This window comes from Salmo salar, chromosome ssa20 (genome assembly GCF_905237065.1).
Source record: "Salmo salar chromosome ssa20, Ssal_v3.1, whole genome shotgun sequence".
NCBI lineage: Eukaryota > Metazoa > Chordata > Actinopteri > Salmoniformes > Salmonidae > Salmo > Salmo salar.
The window spans coordinates 73,406,909-73,427,998 of NC_059461.1; the positions used below are offsets into that span (position 1 = coordinate 73,406,909).

The 21,090-nt window shown below is 46.6% G+C and overlaps 1 protein-coding gene and 1 non-coding gene across 14 annotated transcripts in view; both read right to left on the reverse strand.

Moving 5' to 3' along the window:
* LOC106576473 (eukaryotic translation initiation factor 4 gamma 1) overlaps window positions 1-21,090 on the reverse strand; it is a 75,310-nt gene that overhangs the window by 7,897 nt on the left and 46,323 nt on the right. For all 13 annotated transcript variants that reach the window (XM_045703921.1, XM_045703922.1, XM_045703929.1 and 10 more), the window contains 19 exons: window positions 19,845-20,807; window positions 17,427-17,515; window positions 16,038-16,230; window positions 15,590-15,723; window positions 15,262-15,417; window positions 14,731-15,138; window positions 14,375-14,521; window positions 14,004-14,237; window positions 13,763-13,867; window positions 9,295-9,603; window positions 8,793-8,916; window positions 8,583-8,700; window positions 6,968-7,272; window positions 6,630-6,751; window positions 6,221-6,393; window positions 5,918-6,043; window positions 5,724-5,805; window positions 5,463-5,561; window positions 4,662-4,808 (listed from right to left, as the gene is read on the reverse strand). In XM_045703921.1, coding sequence (XP_045559877.1) covers window positions 4,662-4,808; window positions 5,463-5,561; window positions 5,724-5,805; window positions 5,918-6,043; window positions 6,221-6,393; window positions 6,630-6,751; window positions 6,968-7,272; window positions 8,583-8,700; window positions 8,793-8,916; window positions 9,295-9,603; window positions 13,763-13,867; window positions 14,004-14,237; window positions 14,375-14,521; window positions 14,731-15,138; window positions 15,262-15,417; window positions 15,590-15,723; window positions 16,038-16,230; window positions 17,427-17,515; window positions 19,845-20,807 — 4,034 coding nt within the window. The remainder of the gene's footprint in view (window positions 1-4,661; window positions 4,809-5,462; window positions 5,562-5,723; window positions 5,806-5,917; window positions 6,044-6,220; window positions 6,394-6,629; window positions 6,752-6,967; window positions 7,273-8,582; window positions 8,701-8,792; window positions 8,917-9,294; window positions 9,604-13,762; window positions 13,868-14,003; window positions 14,238-14,374; window positions 14,522-14,730; window positions 15,139-15,261; window positions 15,418-15,589; window positions 15,724-16,037; window positions 16,231-17,426; window positions 17,516-19,844; window positions 20,808-21,090) is intronic.
* On the reverse strand, window positions 19,543-19,674 carry LOC123729364 (small nucleolar RNA SNORA17). The gene has a single exon (XR_006761150.1). It is a non-coding gene; the product is annotated as a small nucleolar RNA SNORA17 (small nucleolar RNA).

Below are 21,090 nucleotides of genomic sequence, written 5' to 3' on the forward strand. Positions count from 1 at the left end.
TCTGTGGCCAACAAGGCAGAGTTCATCTCAGCCTATGCTACCCTCCAGTCCCTCGACTTCTTGGCGCTGACGGAAACATGGATTACCACATAAAACACTGCTACTCCTACTGCTCTCTCCTCGTCTGACCACGTGTTCTCGCATACCCCGAGAGCATCTGGTCAGCGGGGTGGTGGCACTGGAATCCTCATCTCTCCCTAGTGGACATTCTCTCTTTCTCCCCTGACCCATCTGTCTATCTCCTCCTTTGAATTCCATGCTGTCACAGTCACTAGCCCATTCAAGCTTAACATCCTTATTATTTATCGCCCTCCAGGTTTCCTTGGAGAGTTCATCAATGAGCTTGACAAGTTCCTTTCCTGAGGATGGCTCACCCCTCACAGTTCTGGGTGACTTTAACCTCCCTACGTCTACCCTTGACTCATTTCTCTCTGCCTCCTTTCCACTCCTCTCCTCTTTTCTTTTGACCTCACCCTCTCACCGTCCACCCCTACTCACAAGGCAGGCAATACGCTTGACCTCATCTTTACTAAATGCTGTTCTTCTACTAATCTCACAGCAACTCCCCTCCAAGTCTCCGACCACTACCTTGTATCCTTTTCCCTCTCGCTCTCCTCCAACACTACTCACTCTGCCCCTACTCAGATAGTATTGCGCCGTCGCAACCTTCGCTCTCTCTCTCCTGCTACTCTCTCCTCTTCCATCCTATCATATCTTCCCTCTGTTTAATCCTTCTCCAACCAATCTCCTGATCCTGCCTCCTCAACCCTCTTCTCCTCCCTTTCTGCATCCTTTGACTCTCTATGTCCCCTATCCTCCCGGCCGGCTCGGTCCTCCCCTCCTGCGCCGTGGCTTGACGACTCATTGCGATGCTCACAGAACAGGGCTCCGGGCAGCCGAGCGGAAATGGAGGAAAACTAGCCTAGCTGCGGACCTGGCATCTTTTCACTCCCTCCTCTCCACATTTTCTTCCTCTGTTTCTGCTGCTAAAGCCACTTTCTACCACTAAATTCCAAGCATCTGCCGCTAACCCTAGGAAGCTCTTTGCCACCTTCTCCTCCTCCCCCTCCCCCCTCTCTGCGGATGACTTTGTCAACCATTTTGAAACGAAGGTTGACGACATCCGATGCTCGTTTCTTAAGTCAAACGACACCGCTGGTCCTGCTCACATTGCCCTACCCTTTGCTTTGACCTCTTTCTCCCCTCTCTCTCCAGATGAAATCTTGCGACTTGTGACGGCCGGCCGCCCAACAACCTGCCCGCTTGACCCTATCCCCTCCTCTCTTCTCCAGACCATTACTGGAGACCTTCTCCCTTACCTCACCTCGCTCATCAACTCATCCTTGACCGCTGGCTACGTCCCTTCCGTCTTCAAGAGAGCGAGAGTTGCACCCCTTCTCAAAAAATCTACACTCGATCCCTCCGATGTCAACAACTACAGACCAGTATCCCTTCTTTCTTTTCTCTCAAACTCTTGAGCGTGCCGTCCTTGGCCAGCTCTCTTGCTATCTCTCTCAGAATGACCTTCTTGATCCAAATCAGTCAGGTTTCAAGACTGGTCATTCAACTGAGACTGCTCTTCTCTGTGTCACGGAGGCTCTCCGCACTGCTAAAGCTAACTTTCTCTCCTCTGCTCTCATCCTTCTAGACCTATCTGCTGCCTTTGATACTGTGAACCATCAGTTCCTCCTCTCAATCCCTCTCCGAGTTGGGCATCTCCGGCGTGGCTCACTCTTGGATTGCGTCCTACCTGACAGGTCGCTCCTACCAGGTGGCGTGGCGAGAATCCGTCTCCGCACCACGTGCTCTCACCACTGGTGTCCCCCAGGGCTCAGTTCTAGGTCCTATCCTATTCTCGCTATACACCAAGTCACTTGGCTCTGTCATATCCTCACATGGTCTCTCCTATCATTGCTACGCAGACACAATTAATCTTCTCCTTTCCCCTTCTGATAACCAGGTGGCGAATCGCATCTCTGCATGTCTGGCAGACATATCAGTGTGGATGACGGATCACCACCTCAAGCTGAACCTCGGCAAGACGGAGCTGCTCTTCCTCCCGGGGAAGGACTTCCCGTTCCATGATCTCGCCATCACGGTTGACAACTCCATTGTGTCCTCCTCCCAGAGTGCTAAGAGCCTTGGCGTGACCCTGGACAACACCCTGTCGTTCTCCGCTAACATCAAGGCGGTGACCCGATCCTGTAGGTTCATGCTCTACAACATTCGCAGAGTACGACCCTGCCTCACACAGGAAGCTTCGCAGGTCCTAATCCAGGCACTTGTCATCTCCCGTCTGGATTACTGCAACTCGCTGTTGGCGGGGCTCCCTGCCTGTGCCATTAAACCCCTACAACTCATCCAGAACGCCGCAGCCCGTCTAGTGTTCAACCTTCCCAAGTTCTCTCACGTCACCCCGCTCCTCCGCACACTCCACTGGCTTCCAGTTGAAGCTCGCATCTGCTACAAGACCATGGTGCTTGCCTACGGAGCTGTGAGGGGAACGGCACCTCCGTACCTTCAGGCTCTGATCAGTCCCTACACCCAAAGAAGGGCACTGCGTTCATCCACCTCTGGCCTGCTCGCCTCCCACAGTTCCCGCTCAGCCCAGCCAAAACTGTTCGCTGCTCTGGCACGTGAGGGAACAAGCTCCCTCACGACGCCAGGACAGCGGAGTCAATCACCACCTTCTGGAGACACCTGAAACTCCACCTCTTTAAGGAATACCTGGGATAGGATTAAGTAATCCTTCTAACCCCCCCCTACCCCCCAAAAAAGATATAGATGTACTATTGTAAAGTGGTTGTTCCACTGGATATCATAAGGTGAATGCACCAACTTGTAAGTCGCTCTGGATAAGAGCGTCTGCTAAATGACGTAAATGTAAAAATGTGCTTAATACTTACAGTACCAGTCAAAAGTTTGGACACCTACTCATTCAAGGGTTTTTCTATATTTTTATAGAAAATAGTTTTAGAATAATAGTGAAGACATTAAAACTATGAAATAACACACATGGAATCATGTAGTAATTAAAAAAAGTGTTAAACAATTCAAAATATATTTTATATTTGAGATTCTTCAAAGTAGCCATCCTTTGCCTTGACAACTTTGCACACACTAGGCATTCTCTCAACTAGCTTCATCTGGAAAGCTTTTCCAAAAGTCTTGGAGTTCCCACATATGCTGAGCACTTGTTGGCTGCTTTTCCTTCACTCTGCGGTCCAACTCATCCCAAATCATCTCAATTGGGTTAAAGTCAGGGGATGGTGAAGGCCAGGTCATCTGATGCAGCACTCCATCACTCTCCTTGGTCAAATAGCCCTTACACAGCCTGGAGGTGTATTGGGTCATTGTCCTGTTGAAAAAGAAATGGTAGTCCCACTAAGCGGAAACCAGATGGGATGGCGTATTGCTACAGAATGCTGTGGTAGCCATGCTGGTTAAGTGTGCCTTGAATTCTAAATAAATCAATCACTGACAGTGTCATCAGTAAAGCACCCCCACACCTCCTCCTCCATGCTTCACGATGGGTACCACACATGCGGAGATCATCCGTTCATCTACTCTGCCTCACAAAGACACAGCGGTTGGAACAGAAATCTCACATTTGGACTCAGACCAAAGGAAAGATTTCCAACGGTCTGATGTCCAATGCTCGTGTTTCTTGGCCCAAGCAAGTCTCTTCTTATTGGTGTCATATAGTTGTGGTTTCTTTGCAGCAATTTGACCATGAAGGCCTGATTCACACAGTCTCCTCTGAACAGTTGATGTTGAGATGTCTGTTACTTGAACTCTGTGAAGCATTTATTTGGGCTGCAATTTCTGAGACTGGTAAATCTAATGAACTTATTCTCTGCAGCAGAGTTAAATCTGGGTTTTCCTTTCCTGTGGCGGTCCTCACGAGAACAAGATGGTTTATGCGACTGCAGTTGTAGAAAAGTACACATTTCTTGACATTTTCCAGATAGACTGACTTTCATGTCTTAAAGTAATGATGGACTGTCGTTTCTCTTTGCTTATTTGAGCTGTTCTTGCCATAATGTGGACTTGGTCGTTTACCAAATAGGGCTATCTTCTGTATACCACCCCTACCATGTCACAACACAACTGATTGGCTCAAACGCATTAAGAAGGAAAGAAATTCCAAAAAGTAGCTTTTAAAAAGGCACACCTGTTAATTTAAATGCATTCCAGGTGACTACCTCACAAAGCTGGTCGAGAGAATGCCAAGAGTGTGCAAAGCTGTCATCATGGCTAAGGGTGGCTACTTTGAAGAATCTCAAATATATTTTCATTTGTTTAACTCTTTTTTGCTTACTACATGATTCCATATCTGTTAATTCATAGATTTGATGTCTTCACTATTATTCTACAACGTAGAAAAGAGTAAAAAAACCTTTGACTGGTACTGTATGTAAAAGTGATATTGAATACATTTTACATTGAATGTGCAACAAATATTTTTTTTCTTTGTCATTATGGGGTATTGTGTGTAGATTGAAGGGGAAAACTATTTAATACATTTTAGAATAAGGTTGTAACGTAACAAAATGTGGAAAAAGTCAAGGGATCTGAATACTTTCCGAATGCACTGTAACAAAAGCAAACCGAAATATTAATTGGGTGAGTGGACACACTCTCCCTCTCACACGTCATACCTCCACCCAATCATAGATCCTCTGGTTGTCAGCCTTGTCCTGTATGAGTCTGTCCAGCTGTTTGGTCAGCTCCTCTGAGCTCAGCTCCTTCTTACTGCTCTTCTCTGTCTCATCATCTTCTCCTCCTCCCAGGGTGAACTCCACGTTCTGCATTCAGAGGGAACACACAGCAAGAGAGTGAAGCTTCCCATAATTACTGTTAAGGGCTTTCCAGACAGGAAGCCATGAGGCGGAAAGTTTGCCAAAATAGAGCAGATTCCCATTTTCTCTGCTTCGGCTGAGTAGCTTTCACGTGCACGAGCACCGCAGATCGCTCCGCCTAGAATAATGTCGCCTGCCTGGCTCCATTGAAAATCAACGGGCAACTCTGCTGCCACTTCCTGTCTGGAAAGCCCTTAAAGCACCTTGGGACAACTGTTGATGACTATATTAACACATTTGATTGCAATTTGATAGATTGATCTAAAGGTAGCCTCAGCGATATGACGTAGATGCAAAGTAAACAGCAGTGGGTCAATTTCCACAACAACTAAAGTGTGTTAAAGCGTGAGGCTCAACCTCAGCTGTTTTGGTCCCCTGGCTGTAAGAGCGTGAAGCGAATCCTTGCACAGATACTGTGACTGTGTGAGCGAAGTCTTGTATCTTGCTTATCTCAATATCCGCAGTGCTGCTCGTGACAAAGTCAGTCCACCTTTAATAATTGACTATTATTTCATATTCGTCTCTTAGTTCAAAAAGGGGCAATACTATATGGTGAATCTGCTTTCAATCCCTACAGGGTCATGACCTCCGACCTCTTACCTTTTCTGTCACAAACTTGTTGACGTCCTCGTCCTCAGGCAGAAAGTCTTTCCAGCTAAGCCCCGCCTCCCTCCACATGGCGCCTGCCTTTTTATGGCTCTGAGGTAGCGGATACAGGTGGTTCCATTAAAAACACTTTGGATCCATAAACAACATGACATTTGCATAGAATTCAAACATCAAAGGTCATCTAGATGCCTGGACAGATATGAAAACATAAAGCACCATCCCCTTCACAGGTTGGGTAGTGAGAGAACGTACCATTCCTTTGCAGAGTAAGGTGAGGATCTGTACCAGCAGAACTCCAGCCGTCCCCTGAGGAACCAGGGGCTTGGATATCTCCCTACAGGGTCATAGGTCAAAACAAGGTCAGTAGGTCACATCTTAATATAGAGGATACTGACTGATTAAATAGTTATTATTATTAGAGGCCTAGAATGAAGCCTGGGACTGACTTGAAGAGCTGTCCCATGGGGATGCCTCCTTCGTGGAGCATAGGGGTGATGAGCTCAGCCAGGTAGAGCCAGATGTGGGGGACGTCTATGGCCATGTCCTCCGCCACCTCCAGTATCTCCTGAAGCCTGTTGAGGCACACACACACACACACACTTATCAGATAGACTTTATCTAGAGAAGAAAAAGGTCAATATCCTAGTGATCCACTATAACCTTTTCCACATATTCAATGTTTCACAAATCATTTGTGTATAGTGCTGCTCCACGGGCAGAAAACACAGACTCTCTCTGAGGTGACTGACCCTCTGTAGTACTGCTCTTTGGGCAGGGTGCCTGCCTTGTACAGCTGGTGCAGCAGCAGGCCCATGCGTTCTCTGGCGATGGGGCTGCGCTCCAGAGTGGACTCTAGACCGCTCCGTACAAACACAAAGAGCAGCGAGGTGCTGTTCATCTCCACTACACACTGCAGCGCCTCCTACAGTGCCGGAGGGGAAAGAGGATTCAAAGGTTAGTTTTACTCCTCTAAAGCCGGGCAGTGTTTCAATATTAAAAACAAATAAAAAAATAACCTGTTTAATAACATCTTTACTTTGAAAGCCATTTTCAATTACCACCATGTGGCCAACTAGCTACAGTATGTATCATATCTGTGTGTGGTTGATATGTAGTTAAGTCTCTCCAATGATCTGCATGGGTATAAATGTGATGTACCTTCATGTCGTTGATGTGTAGGTACTCCTCTATGATAGCTGTGGACTTCTTTCCCAGCATTTCTTCACTCAAGGCAGGTTTGTCCTGGGCAGGAGGGGGGGTCAGAGCAGCTTCCCTCTTCACTGTGGCCCAAACAGAGAGAGAAAGTCACATAAAAATGTGTCCCTGAGAAATCCTTGCCTTTTAAAACTTTGCAAATTCCCCATAAAGGTTCCTGAATTGGTTAACATAGCACCAACTCTCTGCCTTTCCCCATCCCTTTAAAACTCCTGGTCACTCCTGCCAGCAGTAGTGTAAGCCTGACAGAAAGTATGCTGTGTGTATTCTTTGTTTCGTACCATTGTCTTTGCTCCTGGCCCGGTCTCTGCTGCCCCGGTCTCTGCTGCCCCGGTCTCTGCTGCCCCGGTCTCTGCTGCCCCGGTCGTCGGTCATGCTGGCTACGCGGCGTACAGGATCAGCAGGGCCGCGGTGCTCCCTCTCTCTGCTGTGCTCCTCTGTCTCCCTGCTAAAGCTCCGCTTGGTGACCGGGGGCCGGTTCCTGTCCCGGTCGTCTCGCCGGTCTTCCCGCCTGTCGAAGCGGTCGTTGCTGCCACAGTCATGTCGCTCGAATCTGTCACTGCCACGGTCCCGGCTCGAGCTGTTCCTGTTTGTGTATATGGGCAAGGGGGGGGGGGTAGATGCAAAGAGTCACAAGATGACCTTAATTCATCTGAACCAATCATAAACATTCTGCCCTGTGGTAGCAGTGATGTTCCATATTCAAACCAGTGCCCTTGGATAATATTCAGACCCCTTGACTTTTTCCACATTTTGTTACATTACAGCCTTATTCTAAAGTTGATTTAATTGTTGTTTTTTCGTCAATCTACACACAATACCCCATAATGAAGCAAAAACAGTTTAGAAATGTTTGCTAATTTATTAAAAATAAAAAACTGAAATATCACATTTACACAAGTATTCAGAACCTTTACTCAGTACTTTGTTAAAGCTCCTATGGCAGGGATTACAGCCTCGAGTCTTCTTGGGTATGACGCTACAAGCTTGGCACACCTGTATTTGGGGACTTTCTCACATTCTTCTCTGCAGATCCTCTCAAGATCTTTCAGGTTGGATGGGGAGCGTTGCTGCTCAGCTATCTTCAGGTCTCTCCAGAGATGTTCGATCGGGTTCAAGTCCGGGCGCTGGCTGGGCCACTCAAGGACATTGAGACTTGTCCCGAAGCCACTCCTGCGTTGTCTTGGCTGTGTGCTTAGGGTCGTTGTTCTGCTGGAAGGTGAACCTTCGCCCCAGTCTGAGGTCCTGAGCACTCTGGAGCAGGTTTTCATCATGATCTCTCTGTACTTTGCTACGTTCATCTTTCCCTCGATCCTGACTAGTCTCCCAGCCCCTGCCGCTGAAAAACATCCCCACAGCATGATGCTGCCACCACCATGCTTCACTGTAGGGATGGTGTCATGTTTCCTCCAGACGTGACACGTGGCATTCAGCCCAAAGAGTTCAATCTTGGTTTCATCAGACCAGAAAATGTTGTTTCTCACGGTCTGAGAGTCTTTAGGTGCCTTTTGGCAAACTCCAAGCGGGCTGTCATGTGCCCTTTACTGATGAGTGGCTTCCGCCTAGCCACTACCATAAAGGCCTGATTGGTGAAGTGCTGCAGAGATGGTTGTCCTTCTGGAAGGTTTTCATAGCAGAGTCTGAATACTTACGTAAAAAGGGTATTTCTGATATTTATTTTTAATACATTTGCAAAAAAAATCTAAACCTGTTTTCGCTTAGTCATTATGTGGTATTTTGTGTAGATTGCTGAGGATGATTTTTTTTTTTAATCAATTTTAGAATATGGCTGTAACATAACAAAATGTGGAAAAAGTCAAGGGGTCTGAAGTCTTTCGGAAGGCACTATATGTAAAGGACAGATGTAGTCTGTTGTAACGTCCCAGTGCTGCTGACCTCTGAGGAACTCTTCTGTCCGAGTCATGTGAGGGCCCTGAGGAGGAGGGCTGCTGTGGCTGCAATGCTGAGAACCTGTTGAGGGTGCTGGTGGCTGGGCGGCCTCCTGACTCTGGGGCTATGAACACACACAAAACACAAACACTGACTTTTTGAAGAGCCTAAGAGTAGATATTTCACAATGGTGGTTGTACTGGTAAGAGGACTTACTGGCTTCACCAGCGGGTTTGGCTCCGGTGGTGCCTCCACTGCTGCCCTTGCCCCAGCTGCCCCACATGCCCTTACCCCCGAGCTGGGGAGCCAGCAGCTGGTTGTTGAAGTCCAAAGCCCCGGGCTGCAGAGAGAAGGAGAGGTTGGAAACATTACTGTTGAGGAAAGAAGACTAGCAGGATTGTTGGGGGCAAAACATCTAGAGATCTGAAAAAGGTCTGAAGTTTCGAGTTATATAAGTGAGAAGTTTGGAGGAGTCAGGAATAGTATGGTCATAACTCTAAATGGAGGTTAAAGGTTAAGTGGTGTGTGCCAGACTACAGTGTGAGTGGGTTTGGGGTTTCAGTTGGGAATGGTAGGGCTGATAGAACTTTACAAGGGGGTTGAAGGTTAAGGAGGTAGATGCTAGACTGCAAGTGGAGGGGGTTGGAGTGTTTCAGTCCAAACTGAGTATGGGTCCACGGTACGTGGCTTAGAATCCACAGTATAATGCATCACTGACCTTAGTGATCTTGCTGAGTCGGCTGGTGTCGATGGGTCTGCTCTTGGTGGAGATGGGAACTGTGTTCCAGCCCTCGTCCTGGGGCTGACTCCTTTGGCCCGTCTGGGGGTGTTGGCCCCCGCGGGTTCCCTGATCTCTTCCTCCACCACCACCACCACCACCACGTCCTCCACCTCCTCCTCGGGTGTTCTGGTTGAGGAGTTGCTGTTGCACCTTGAGGACCTCCCTGTGCTCCTCCAGCTCAGCATCCTTGTGGATCTGGTCTATGGTCTTGGGGCCCTGCTCTCCTCTCCTAGGGACCCACGTGTTCTGGGAGGGGGGGCCGGGAGTGAGTTAGGGCTGTCCCCGACTAAAATAAATCTTGGTCGACAGAGACGTCCTGTTCATTCGACCTATTGATTTTTCAATATATAGGCAGACACACCCTATGTGTTTGAATAAAATCAACTATATATGCACTGAGCTTGTCTGATGCTTTAAGCACACTGTTTGATTAAATAATTAAGAGACAAATGAGACAAGAAAGAGCCCGATGGACACACTGTTACAACAAAACGACAGTGAGTGCCTGTGTGACTGGCGCACGTTGTCTCGCTCTCCTCCCTACTGCAGTGAAAAGGCACCACAGTACAGGAAGTGTTTATTGCGCTGTCCATGCTGAAGTTGCTACATCATTTCAGCCATTTAGTTTCTTACTTGTTTCTGACTGAAAAGTTATGTTACCGAAATCCCTAATTTGTTTAGGAAAAACATTTCCTATTCCCTCAACCCTTGCTCTCTTTACGTAAAACATGTAAGCGTCGCATGCATGTGACCAATAGGGCCTGACATGTAGCCCATAATAATCACATCAATATATTGGTTACAACAAACTCCAAACACAGTAACATATGACAGCAAAATGGATGTGGAGGATGTGAAAAAGCAACGCGCAAATGTTTACTGGTTGTTCAGGAGGGAAAGGGGAAGTCAGATCCGTGGAAGACATTGAGTTAGTTGTGGAAACTACTGGAGCTCCAGATAGAGGGAACAAGAGCAAGCCTTGCATAAGTATTGTGTGCCAAACAGTTGCTGTTAGATGACAAAAAAAAATGACCATTTGGAAGTGTAAACACCAAATAAATAAGTGTACCAAAGAGTCTGTTCTAACAAGAAATAAAATATATAAAGCCTTTATTACAGCAGACTAAAAACTGTTGCATGCATTCGTGAATTGCAGCGTATTTATTGTTCAGGCTAATTACTCAAAGCTCCCTTTGTAATTTAATTTTAAACCTAAAATGCCTCGTATGCTGTGTGATGGCATGAACGAATGAATAATTGATTGATTGATTGAGTAACCTATATATTGAAAAATAGGCCTAAGTTAGTTACGGTTTTAAGACTAAACAGGACATGCTTTTAGGCCTACAGCTCGAAGGTAGTTACACAAGGATACTTATACGAAGCCTACTAATGATAACGTCACTACTTATTATAATGACGATCATCATAACAAGGAGGAGATTAACAAAAATAAGGGTATAGTAGTGAGAGCTGCGTACATATTATGTGTGACAAACAGGTGCTGTTAGATTACAATATTCTTTTTCTCCTGTTTGGAACAGTGTAAACAACACTAAATAAATTAGACGTAATAGCAGTCTGTTCTAACGAAAAAACAAATGTAAAGCCTTTATTACAGCAGAGCAAAGCTTAAAAATAGCTTTATCCACCATTTTGCCGTTGGATTGAGCTTGGTGCTCATGGAATCAGTAGGCTATTAAACAAACACTCTAACAGGCAACAGAAGAAGGATCTGTCTTATTTCTGTAGATATATATATATGGATGATTTATAAAGCCAGGCACATTTAACAGTTAGGCTATTGATTATAGATCTAATTAAGTTGGGGTTTCCTCTCTGCTCAATTTTCTTAGACAATTAGGCTAAGGCAAGGGCTGTTTCCTCATTTCTGCTGCTGCTTCCTCCGCCACAATGTTCTCAATCACAATATGCTGGTCAACTTTGCAATTATGCACATAGCAACATAGGGAAAGGCGCCAATTCTAGGGCGCACTGAAAACTGTTTCATAACCGCGGACAGAGACTGTATCCAATGAAGGATAAACCGCATGTTATAAAATATATATTATTTAATTTTTACATATTCGATTTTATATTATATATATTTTTTACATACAATAACTATATACAATTTTAGTATCACATGTCTCAGAGTGATGGACTGTGCCATTCCGTGGCCTCTGCAATGGATTAGTCCACTGAGACCGGAGTGAATCAGACAGGTGTCTTGCACACCCTGTAAAATATTTTTATTGCGACTGCTCGGCTAAAGAAATCTCAGTCGACCAACTGCCTATTGACCAAACAATCGACCAGTCGACTAAATGGGGTGAGCCCTAGAGTGAGAACAGTAAAATACTTTAACTGAGGATTGGAGTTAGATGGAAAAGTGTGGCGTTCTCTTAACACTCCATATCTCTTTCCAGGCAAAGGTCACTTAGTCAATAAACCAAGAGAAATGGGTGACAACTAGGCTATAGAAAGAGCAGGAGAGATGCCTTGCCCTAACTTGACCCCGCTGTCAGCTTTTCCAGAGAATGGAAACTGAAACTAGAGTGTTTTCCCAGTAAACAGCAGGGGCCAGTGTGCTGACTGAGTGCAGCTGATCAGCTCTTGTGAAACATCCCAACTGCTGCTTTGGTAAGACACTTACTGGGGGTGGAACCATAGAGATCGTATAACGTAATTATGTGGTGCACATGTTGGAACCCTGTCTGAACATGTAGGAAACATCCTCACACACACACCTACATGATCTGTGTTGTACAGGGAGAAGACAGTGGGGATACTGAATCCAGTGTAACGCCACATCACTGCTCTCACCACACTGCGAGTCACTGTCGAACACACACACAAACACACTGAGGCTCTGCAGACATTTTCCCAGAAAAGTCACTGGATACTAAACTAGTTAAAGTGGAACAGTCCAGCTTTCATTTTTTCCGGTAAACTGCATTATGGGAAACCTCAGACACACACAGCTAACAGCACTGTACAAATACATGCACATCTAGACCTTAGATAGAGGCCTAGGCTACACATCCATACCTGTATGTCCTTAGTAACTAGTCATTTTCAAATAAAGTAAGAAATGTGAGTTTGTGAATCACTGAAAACTTAGTGAATGGGTCATAGGCATGAGGCTTGGGCTGTATACCGTATATACCCGGTTATTTGGATTTTCAACACTGTCAATACCACAAACAATTTATTTGATTTTTTTTTTTTATTAATTTGAATATTTGTAGCTACTTAAGTAAATACCTGCAGTCAACTTGTGCAATTTAGGAGATAACGCAGATCTTGTTATTTCATTACAAAGCTTACCGGTAGCCTTGGGATTAACTGCAGCCCGCACCAGGTGATCTTGTTACAGTATGGAATTCACAACTAGATATCTTAGAACTATTAAGTTAACTGTCTAAAATGTGGTAAATGCTCTGCAGTTATGTATTTGGTTTGCTAACTTAGTACCAAGTTATGTAGCTAAGTGGTTAACTTCTTGCAATCAAGCTCCTCTTGGTAACAGCAGAGAATCCCTTCCGTCTAATATTTGTTTTGCGTGTGCAGCAGACTAACATTTTTGAGTTACTTGTATAACTTTATGAGTGAGATGTCTGTCCTGCAAAGTTTGTCAAGAGACTGTATAAAATGTTTGCATGCGTTCGTTAGATTTTACATGTACTTGTTAGCATTGCTAACCTTTGGATTGAAAATAGTGCCCCTTGTGTTCAGCGCAGGTATTACCGAATATCCCGGTATGGCACTAGGCCGTTATGAAGGTAGGACAATCTGGATACTGCCCAAGCCTACTAGGCATGGATAAGTAGTTAATGTGAACATCAAGGGACACATCCATTTAGAAGGGAGGTAAACATCTAGATGGTGAATGACATGGAGAGGAGGGAGTCGGTTACAGTGGCTTGGAGAGAAGGGATTGGCTGCAGGGTGCAGACTGACTCCAGTCTCAGCTTATAGCAGGGGAGCCTCCCTGTATTAAAGATCTGACTTTGTCTCCCTCTTAGCCCACTTCAGAACCCTCGACGCCCACACAGACTAGTGAGGGTGTCTATGGGCCAGTAAAATACCAACACACAAAACAACACAACCCACTATTATACACTACACCTGCATGCATATAGAGGGCTTGTAAAGGACGTGAGAGAGGTCAGAGGTGATTTGGGGTCATGGGTAAATTCAGAGGTAATGTGGGGTTAGGGGAGAATATTCTGTCTATGGTAGTTTGACCCAGTGTTTACTGATATGCTTGGATACATAACAACCAGAGGACAAGGGTCAGTCAGATTAGATTAGAGATGACCAAAAGGTTTAGGTGAGGGGGCTGAAGCATTCCCCAGACACTGGGGGGTGGTTGGTGTGGGTGTGTGTTACGAGGTATTACCCTCCTGAGGTCCAGTACGTCCTGCAGCATGAAGCGGATTCTGGACGATGTCTTCTTCTCCTTGATGATCTTGTCCATCTGGGCAAAGTACTGGTCCATACGAGGCTACAGAAAGAGAGACAGGCAGGTTAGTGTGTATGTGTTTGTGTGTAAATCTGATTCTTAGAAATAATTTGGCATAAGTGTTCTAAACGATGCGTGTCTGTCTGTGTGTCTGTCAGTGACACTGGTTCAGCGTTACCTTCGCCTTTTCAAAGTCCAGGTCCTTCCCTATAGTTGACAAGAGTCTACAGAGGCACTCTAGTGACTCCTCATCGTGGTTCTTCAGCAGCTTGACGATGCAGTCGTGCATGATGGCCTCAGTCAGCATCTTCAGCTTGAACAGCTCACCAATGAACTTGATGTTGCCTAGCGACCGCCGCCGCGCCTTGTCTTTGGCCTCCTCCAGCTCTGCCTTCAGGCGATCCTTCTCCTCCTTCAGACAGGAAGTGATGTAAAAGGAAGTAGGGGGTGGGAGGCATACCAGACAGATGGTCAACTAACTCCTACAGAAACCAAAACCAAGTGTGTGTGAAGGACATTTTAATTGGTCACTGAGAGCACAGATCGTACCGTGGCTGCAGCGTCCAGCTCTTTCTGCTTCTTCTCAAAGATGACATCATCGTCCTTGTCCTTCTCAAACTCCTTCTGACAGCGGTTCAGAAGTAGCTTGCGGAAATTCACAGTGACTCCCGGCTTGTCTGTGGTGGGGACTTTGAGCTGACGAGAGGAACAGAAAAACAAACATTTAGGCCACGGTTGGAGAGCTTTGCAGACGTCACATAAAGCATAAGAGGGAACGTGAGAGGAGACGTCATAGTGTGTAGTGGCACCACTCAGACACGTGGCACAGAACAGAGGTCAGCACCGAACCAAGACCAGCACACTAGGTGTACACACACAAACAGACACACCCTTCAGTCACTCACCCCAATAAGACAGCGGCACATGTTGGCGTAGGCCACAGAGAAGTTGGGTTCAGAGATGGCCTTCTCAAAGATCAGATCTATCACTCCCTTCAGTCTTTCCTCTGTATCGATGGTCAGCTCTGTGACCTGCTTCATCAGCTGTTGGAACATCTGAGGGGTCAACTTGTTCAGGATACTACGGACCCTCTTGAACAGCTCCTGGGTCTTGGCCTGTTCAGAGTCGTCACTCTCCTCCTCAGGAGCAGCTTGCCCACTGGCAGCCTTCTTGACAGCGGGCTTCCAGGCCTTCTCAGCCTTGTTGAGCTTCACGTCTTCCGTCAGAGACGAAGAGATGTTGATGATCCTCCTGGGCTCCTTACGCTGGCCCTGCTGGGAGCGACGCGGTCCTCCACCACCCATACCAGAGGGCTGAAGGAGAGGAGGGAAGGGAAAAGGAAAGAAATTCAGTCAACATTGTTTTAATATAATCCCAGAGTTTCAGAATCACAGTGTAGTCTTTGAGAAGATTGACAGTTTTTCATGATAACTCACTGGTCCTCCTCTGTGGCCACCTCCACCTCCTCCACCACCACCACCTCCTCCCATTCCAGGCCTGCCCAGGTTGGCAAACGAGGGTGTGAAGTCGGGGCCCATGTTCATCCCTGGCAAACGGCTGGGGTCCAGCTGGCGGAGAGGGGCCTTATTCGCCTGGAGAGAAAGAATGACCGAACAAGGACAGAAGAGAAAGAATGACGGACACAAAGGACAAAATAAATAACTGGTAAATAAAGTGGTCTATCTGAAGAAAATAAATTATATTCTCGAATGGACCGTGCAGTGGTTACTCCAGTCCAGTAGGGGACAGAGTGTTGTACTGTACCTTGTCCAGCACCACGTCACTGATCTGAGGCAGGCCCTCAGGCTTGGACATGGCGGCACTGATGAACTGGAAGCCCAGCAGGAAGTCCCGGTCATACCTCTTCTTCTCCTCTGGGTCTATAGGCCTACATAGTTCTGATGGAGAGGAACAAGGAATTGTAGATGAATCACATTTATGTGAGTTTTCATCAGTATAGTGTTCAGGGTTTAGGTTGGTAGAGTTGGGGTATATAGTCTGTCATCCGAACAGAGTTACTCCGTTTCACTTCTAAAAATCATACATTGATGTGAAATGGAACTCTGACAAAGCATTTCCAATAAAGTGAAACTTTGCATCCTCTCTTGACTGACACGCAGACCTTGTGAGATAAGGTGTAGAGGATAACGTTAAGAGGATAACATAGTATAGAAATATTATAGGCATCTCCGGGCCAAGGTTCAGAACCCACCCTCTTTGTACTGGTACTTCAGATCCTCGGGCTTGGGTTCGATATTCTCTGCATCCAGTTTGTCCTCCTTCTCCTCCCACGTCTCATCCACCTCTTCAACTGCAGGGGTGGCGGCTGGGCGGGGCTCCTTAGCGTCAGAGGCAGAAGTGGGTGTGGCCTGCTCTGGCTCAGGAGGGCTCCCCACTACCTGCTCCTGGAGAGGGGGCGAGAGAGAGAGAGGGAGAAAGAGAGCGAGAGAAGAGAGAGGGGTTGAGGGAGAGAAGAGAGAGGGGTTGAGGGAGAGAAGAGTTGAGGGAGAGAGGAGAGAGGGGTTGAGGGAGAGAAGAGAGAGGGGTTGAGGGAGAGAGAGAGGGGTTGAGGGAGAGAGGAGAGAGAGGGGTTGAGGGAGAGAGAGAGGGGTTGAGGGAGAGAGAGAGGGGTTGAGGGAGAGAGAGAGGGGTTGAGGGAGAGAGAGAGGGGTTGAGGGAGAGAGAGAGGGGTTGAGGGAGAGAGAGAGGGGTTGAGGGAGAGAGAGAGGGGTTGAGGGAGAGAGAGAGGGGGAGGGTATTAGTCAGCACATTGTTTTCATTCTGGGGTTTTTAATGGGCCAGCTGTAAACAGGCATTCTTAAAACTTTGATATGAGATGGCGTGGCGGGTGTGTTTGATATGAGATGGCGTGGCTGGTGTGTTTGATATGAGATGGCGTGGCTGGTGTGTTTGATATGAGATGGCGTGGCTGGTGTGTTTGATATGAGATGGCGTGGCTGGTGTGTTTGATATGAGATGGCGTGGCGGGTGCGTTTGATATGAGATGGCGTGGCGGGTGCGTTTGATATGAGATGGCGTGGCTGATATGAGATGGCGTGGCTGGTGTGTTTGATATGAGATGGCGTGGCGGGTGTGTTTGATATGAGATGGCGTGGCGGGTGTGTTTGATATGAGATGGCGTGGCTGGTGTGTTTGATATGAGATGGCGTGGCTGGTGTGTTTGATATGAGATGGCGTGGCGGGTGCGTTTGATATGAGATGGCGTGGCTGTGAGATGCGATATGAGATGGCGTGGCTGGTGTGTTTGATATGAGATGGCGTGGCGGGTGTGTTTGATATGAGATGGCGTGGCGGGTGTGTTTGATATGAGATGGCGTGGCGGGTGTGTTTGATATGAGATGGCGTGGCGGGTGTGTTTGATATGAGATGGCGTGGCTGGTGTGTTTGATATGAGATGGCGTGGCTGGTGTGTTTGATATGAGATGGCGTGGCGGGTGTGTTTGATATGAGATGGCGTGGCTGGTGTGTTTGATATGAGATGGCGTGGCTGGTGTGTTTGATATGAGATGGCGTGGCTGATATGAGATGGCGTGGCTGGTGTGTTTGATATGGATTGAGTGGGTAGTACATGTGAACGGACCTCCTTAAAGGCATCCAGGAGGTCTCCAACAGCCTCCTTCTTGTTCAGATCCTTCATCTTCCTCTTTTTCTTTGGCACAGAAACAGCAGCTACAAGCAGAACACCACCAACACAGTCAAGACTAAACCTCTATGGATTGACACTCAATTAGAGGTCGGCCGATTTCAAGTTTTCATAACAATCGGTATTTTTGGCCACCGATTTGCCAATTTTTAAAATTTTTATACCTTTATTTAACTAGGCAAGTCAGTTAAGAACACATTCTTATTTTCAATGACGGCCTAGGAACGGTGGGTTATCTGCCTTGTTCAGGGGCAGAACGACAGGTTTTTACCTTGTCAGCTTGGGGATGCAACCTTACGTTAACTAGCCCAACGCTCTAACCACCTGCTTTACGTTGCCAAGGTAAGTTGCTAGCTAGCATTAAACTTATCTTATAAAAAAAACAACAATAATCAATCAATCATAAACACTAGTTAACTACACATGGTTGATGATATTACTAGTTTATCTAGCCTGTCCTGCTTTGCATATAATCGATGTGGTGCGCATTCGCGAAAAAGGACTGTCTTTGCTCCGACGTGTACCTAACCATAAACATCAATGTCTTTCTTAAAATCAATACACAAGTATATATTTTTAAACCTGCATATTTAGTTAATATTGCCTGCTAACATGAATTTCTTTTAACTAGGGAAAATGTGTCACTTCTCTTGCAAACAGAGTCAGGGTATATGCAGCAGTTTGGGCCGCCTGGCTCGTTGCGAACTGTGAAGACTATTTCTTCCTAACAAAGACAGCCGACTTCGCCAAACGGGGGATGATTTAACAAAAGCGCATTTGCGAAAAAAGCACAATCGTACCTAACCATAAACATCAATGCCTTTCTTAAAATCAATACACAGAAGTATATATTTTTAAACCTGCATATTTAGCTAAAAGAAATACAGGTTAGCAGGCAATATTAACCAGGTGAAATTGTGTCAGTTCTCTTGCGTTCGTTGCACGCAGAATCAGGGTATACAGAATCTGGCTCGTTGCGAACTAATTTGCCAGAATTTTACGGAACTATGAAATAACATTGTAGGTTGTGCGATGTAACAGGAATATTTAGACTTATGGATGCCACCCGTTAGATAAAATACGGAACGGTTCCGTATGTCACTGAAAGAATGTTTTTGAGATGATAGTTTCCGGATTTGACCATATTAATGACCTAAGGTTTATTATATTATAGTCTATGATTTGATAGAGCAGTCTGAGCGGTGGTAGGCAGCAGCAGGCTCGTAATAGTCAAAGGTATATGGTTTAGAGAGAAATAGTCGACGCGTCATAATTCCTGTAATAACTTGCGGCTGAACTTGAAAGGGGTTCCTTTGTTATTTTACCGTTCATGTCTTCCATAGAGAATGTCTTCATCTACTTCAAATAAGGTCTGTGTTTTGTGCTTAAACCGCCTCGGCGTTTTGATACCCGTGTAAATCTCACTAGGTAACGTTTGTCAACATATTTTCATAAATCCACTCTACAAAAACATTTATCTACACTTATATTGATCAGAGTTATATCCTATGGATATCTACACAGTTATAAAATTGGCAAGGTGGTGTAAGACTAAACCAAACGCAGACCTTATTTTAAATTAATCTAAAAATATCCTATGGAATAAATGAAGGAACCGCTTTTCAGATTTTTCTAGAAGGTGTCATGGGAATTATGACTCACACTTTGGTAGTCAATTCTTACCATGCCCATTATTAAAATAGGATTTCCTGCATATAGAAATTACAGTTTTTGTTTTCAGCATTCATCACAGGTAACTTGAACTCTATTTTTATTATTCAAACAGTTGAGAGTATTTGTCTCCTAAGCAGACTCTTCAGTATCGTTGTCACTTCAGAGCTGTGTGTGTGTGTGTATATATATATAAAAAAAACACAATAATAATCGGCCGATTAATCGGTATCGGCGTCGAAAAATCATAAATCGGTCGACCTCTACACTCAATCCCAATCCCTAGTCCAACCCTAGCACCCAAACTCCACCTAGACTATCAGAAACCAAGGTGGAGCGGTTACCACATTGCCACCTATCCAACTTCTTATTTTTATGGCTTTCTGTTGGAGCTGTGATCACTCCAAGTACCCACTGTTCTGGGTCCTCGGCGTAGACATAACCCGGTAACTCTCTGCCCCTCACGACACAGGCTCGACACACACAGTCGGACTGCAACGCCTAAAGGGGCAGATCCTGTTTAATCTTCACCAAGTGCCAAGGGGTAGGGTTAGGAATTAAAATAGAGAAAGACAATGTGGTTGAATGAGACAGACAGATGGATCCAGATAGAGAAAAAGACAGACAGAAGGAGACGGTTTCAAAGAAGTAGAGAGAGAAAAAGCAAGTCAGACTGATACTGACCTTGCATAGAACTCTCCCCGGCTGGGGTGGTGCTCTGGGGTGGTGGGGAGTCCATCTCGTCTTCCACACGATGAGCAGTTACAACTGTAGTAGTAGCAGTCTCAGCTAGGACAGGCGTCGCCTGGGCAACGGGGGCGGGCGTCGCCTGGGCAACGGGGGCGGGCGTCGCCTGGGCAACGGGGGCGGGCGTCGCCTGGGCAACGGGGGCGGGCGTCGGTTTAGGCATTGGTGCCTCGCTCTGTAACTGGGCCACCTCAGGCTCAGCAATGGGGCTGATGTCACACTCCGACGACTCCGCAGACATCTTCTCAGGGTCCTGGGGGCTGGGGAGCGGCAGGCCATTGGGCAGTCTGAGCTCCTCTGGCTGGGCGATGGGAGACTCCAGGGGGGGTTCTGCTGCCTGGGGGGTGGGCATGTTGATGGACAGGGCTGCTGGCTCTTCCTCCTTGGCTGGGGGTGGCTGGGTGGCAGAGATACCGTTAGTGCTGCTGCTGCTAGGGGTGGTCACTGGAGCAAGGGAAGGCTCAGGTTTGGATGATGTAGTCGCCTCCTGCCTAGCCTCCGCCACCTCTTCTTTCTCCTTCACTTCCTCCCGCTCCTCCTTGGCAGGTGAGGGATGCTCCTCAGCTGCAGGAGTGGGGCGGGGTTCAGGCAGGGGTGCAGGGTAAGCGGGCACTTCAGGGGCAGATGGGGCTGGAGCAGCGGCTGGGGCTGGAGCAGCGGCTGGGGCTGGAGCGTCCATCATGTCTGCAATGGGACTAGTTGAGGGTTGGGGGGTAGTAGTGTAGAGGGTGGTAGTTACCGACGGGGGTGTAGGTAGGTCCTGGGATAAGGAAGGGGATTTACTGTTTGTGTCTGGGAGTTGGACCTCTGTTGGAGCAGGGGAAGTCTTGACCAGTTCAGGGGTTTTAGACAGGGCTGGGGGGGCAGTTATGAGAGTGGCTGCAGGTTTCCCTCGGTCATCTGAGGAGGAAAGGAGATGCCACGAGGAAAAGCCACTGGTTAAATTCACCTTAGAAAGGTAATGGTTAACAGACTCAAGTGGCCCATAGTACCATACTAATGTTCAAAATGACCCTCATGTCTGTTGATCTTTTTATAATTACCCACTTATTATCAATTCAACATTAAATGGTAAAAATACACAGGTCCTTTCCAAAGGAGCATTTTGTTTATGTGATTCAGTCAAATTCACCAAAAATTACTTCTATGTACTGAAGGTGAACCAATGAGCGACGGAAAGCTA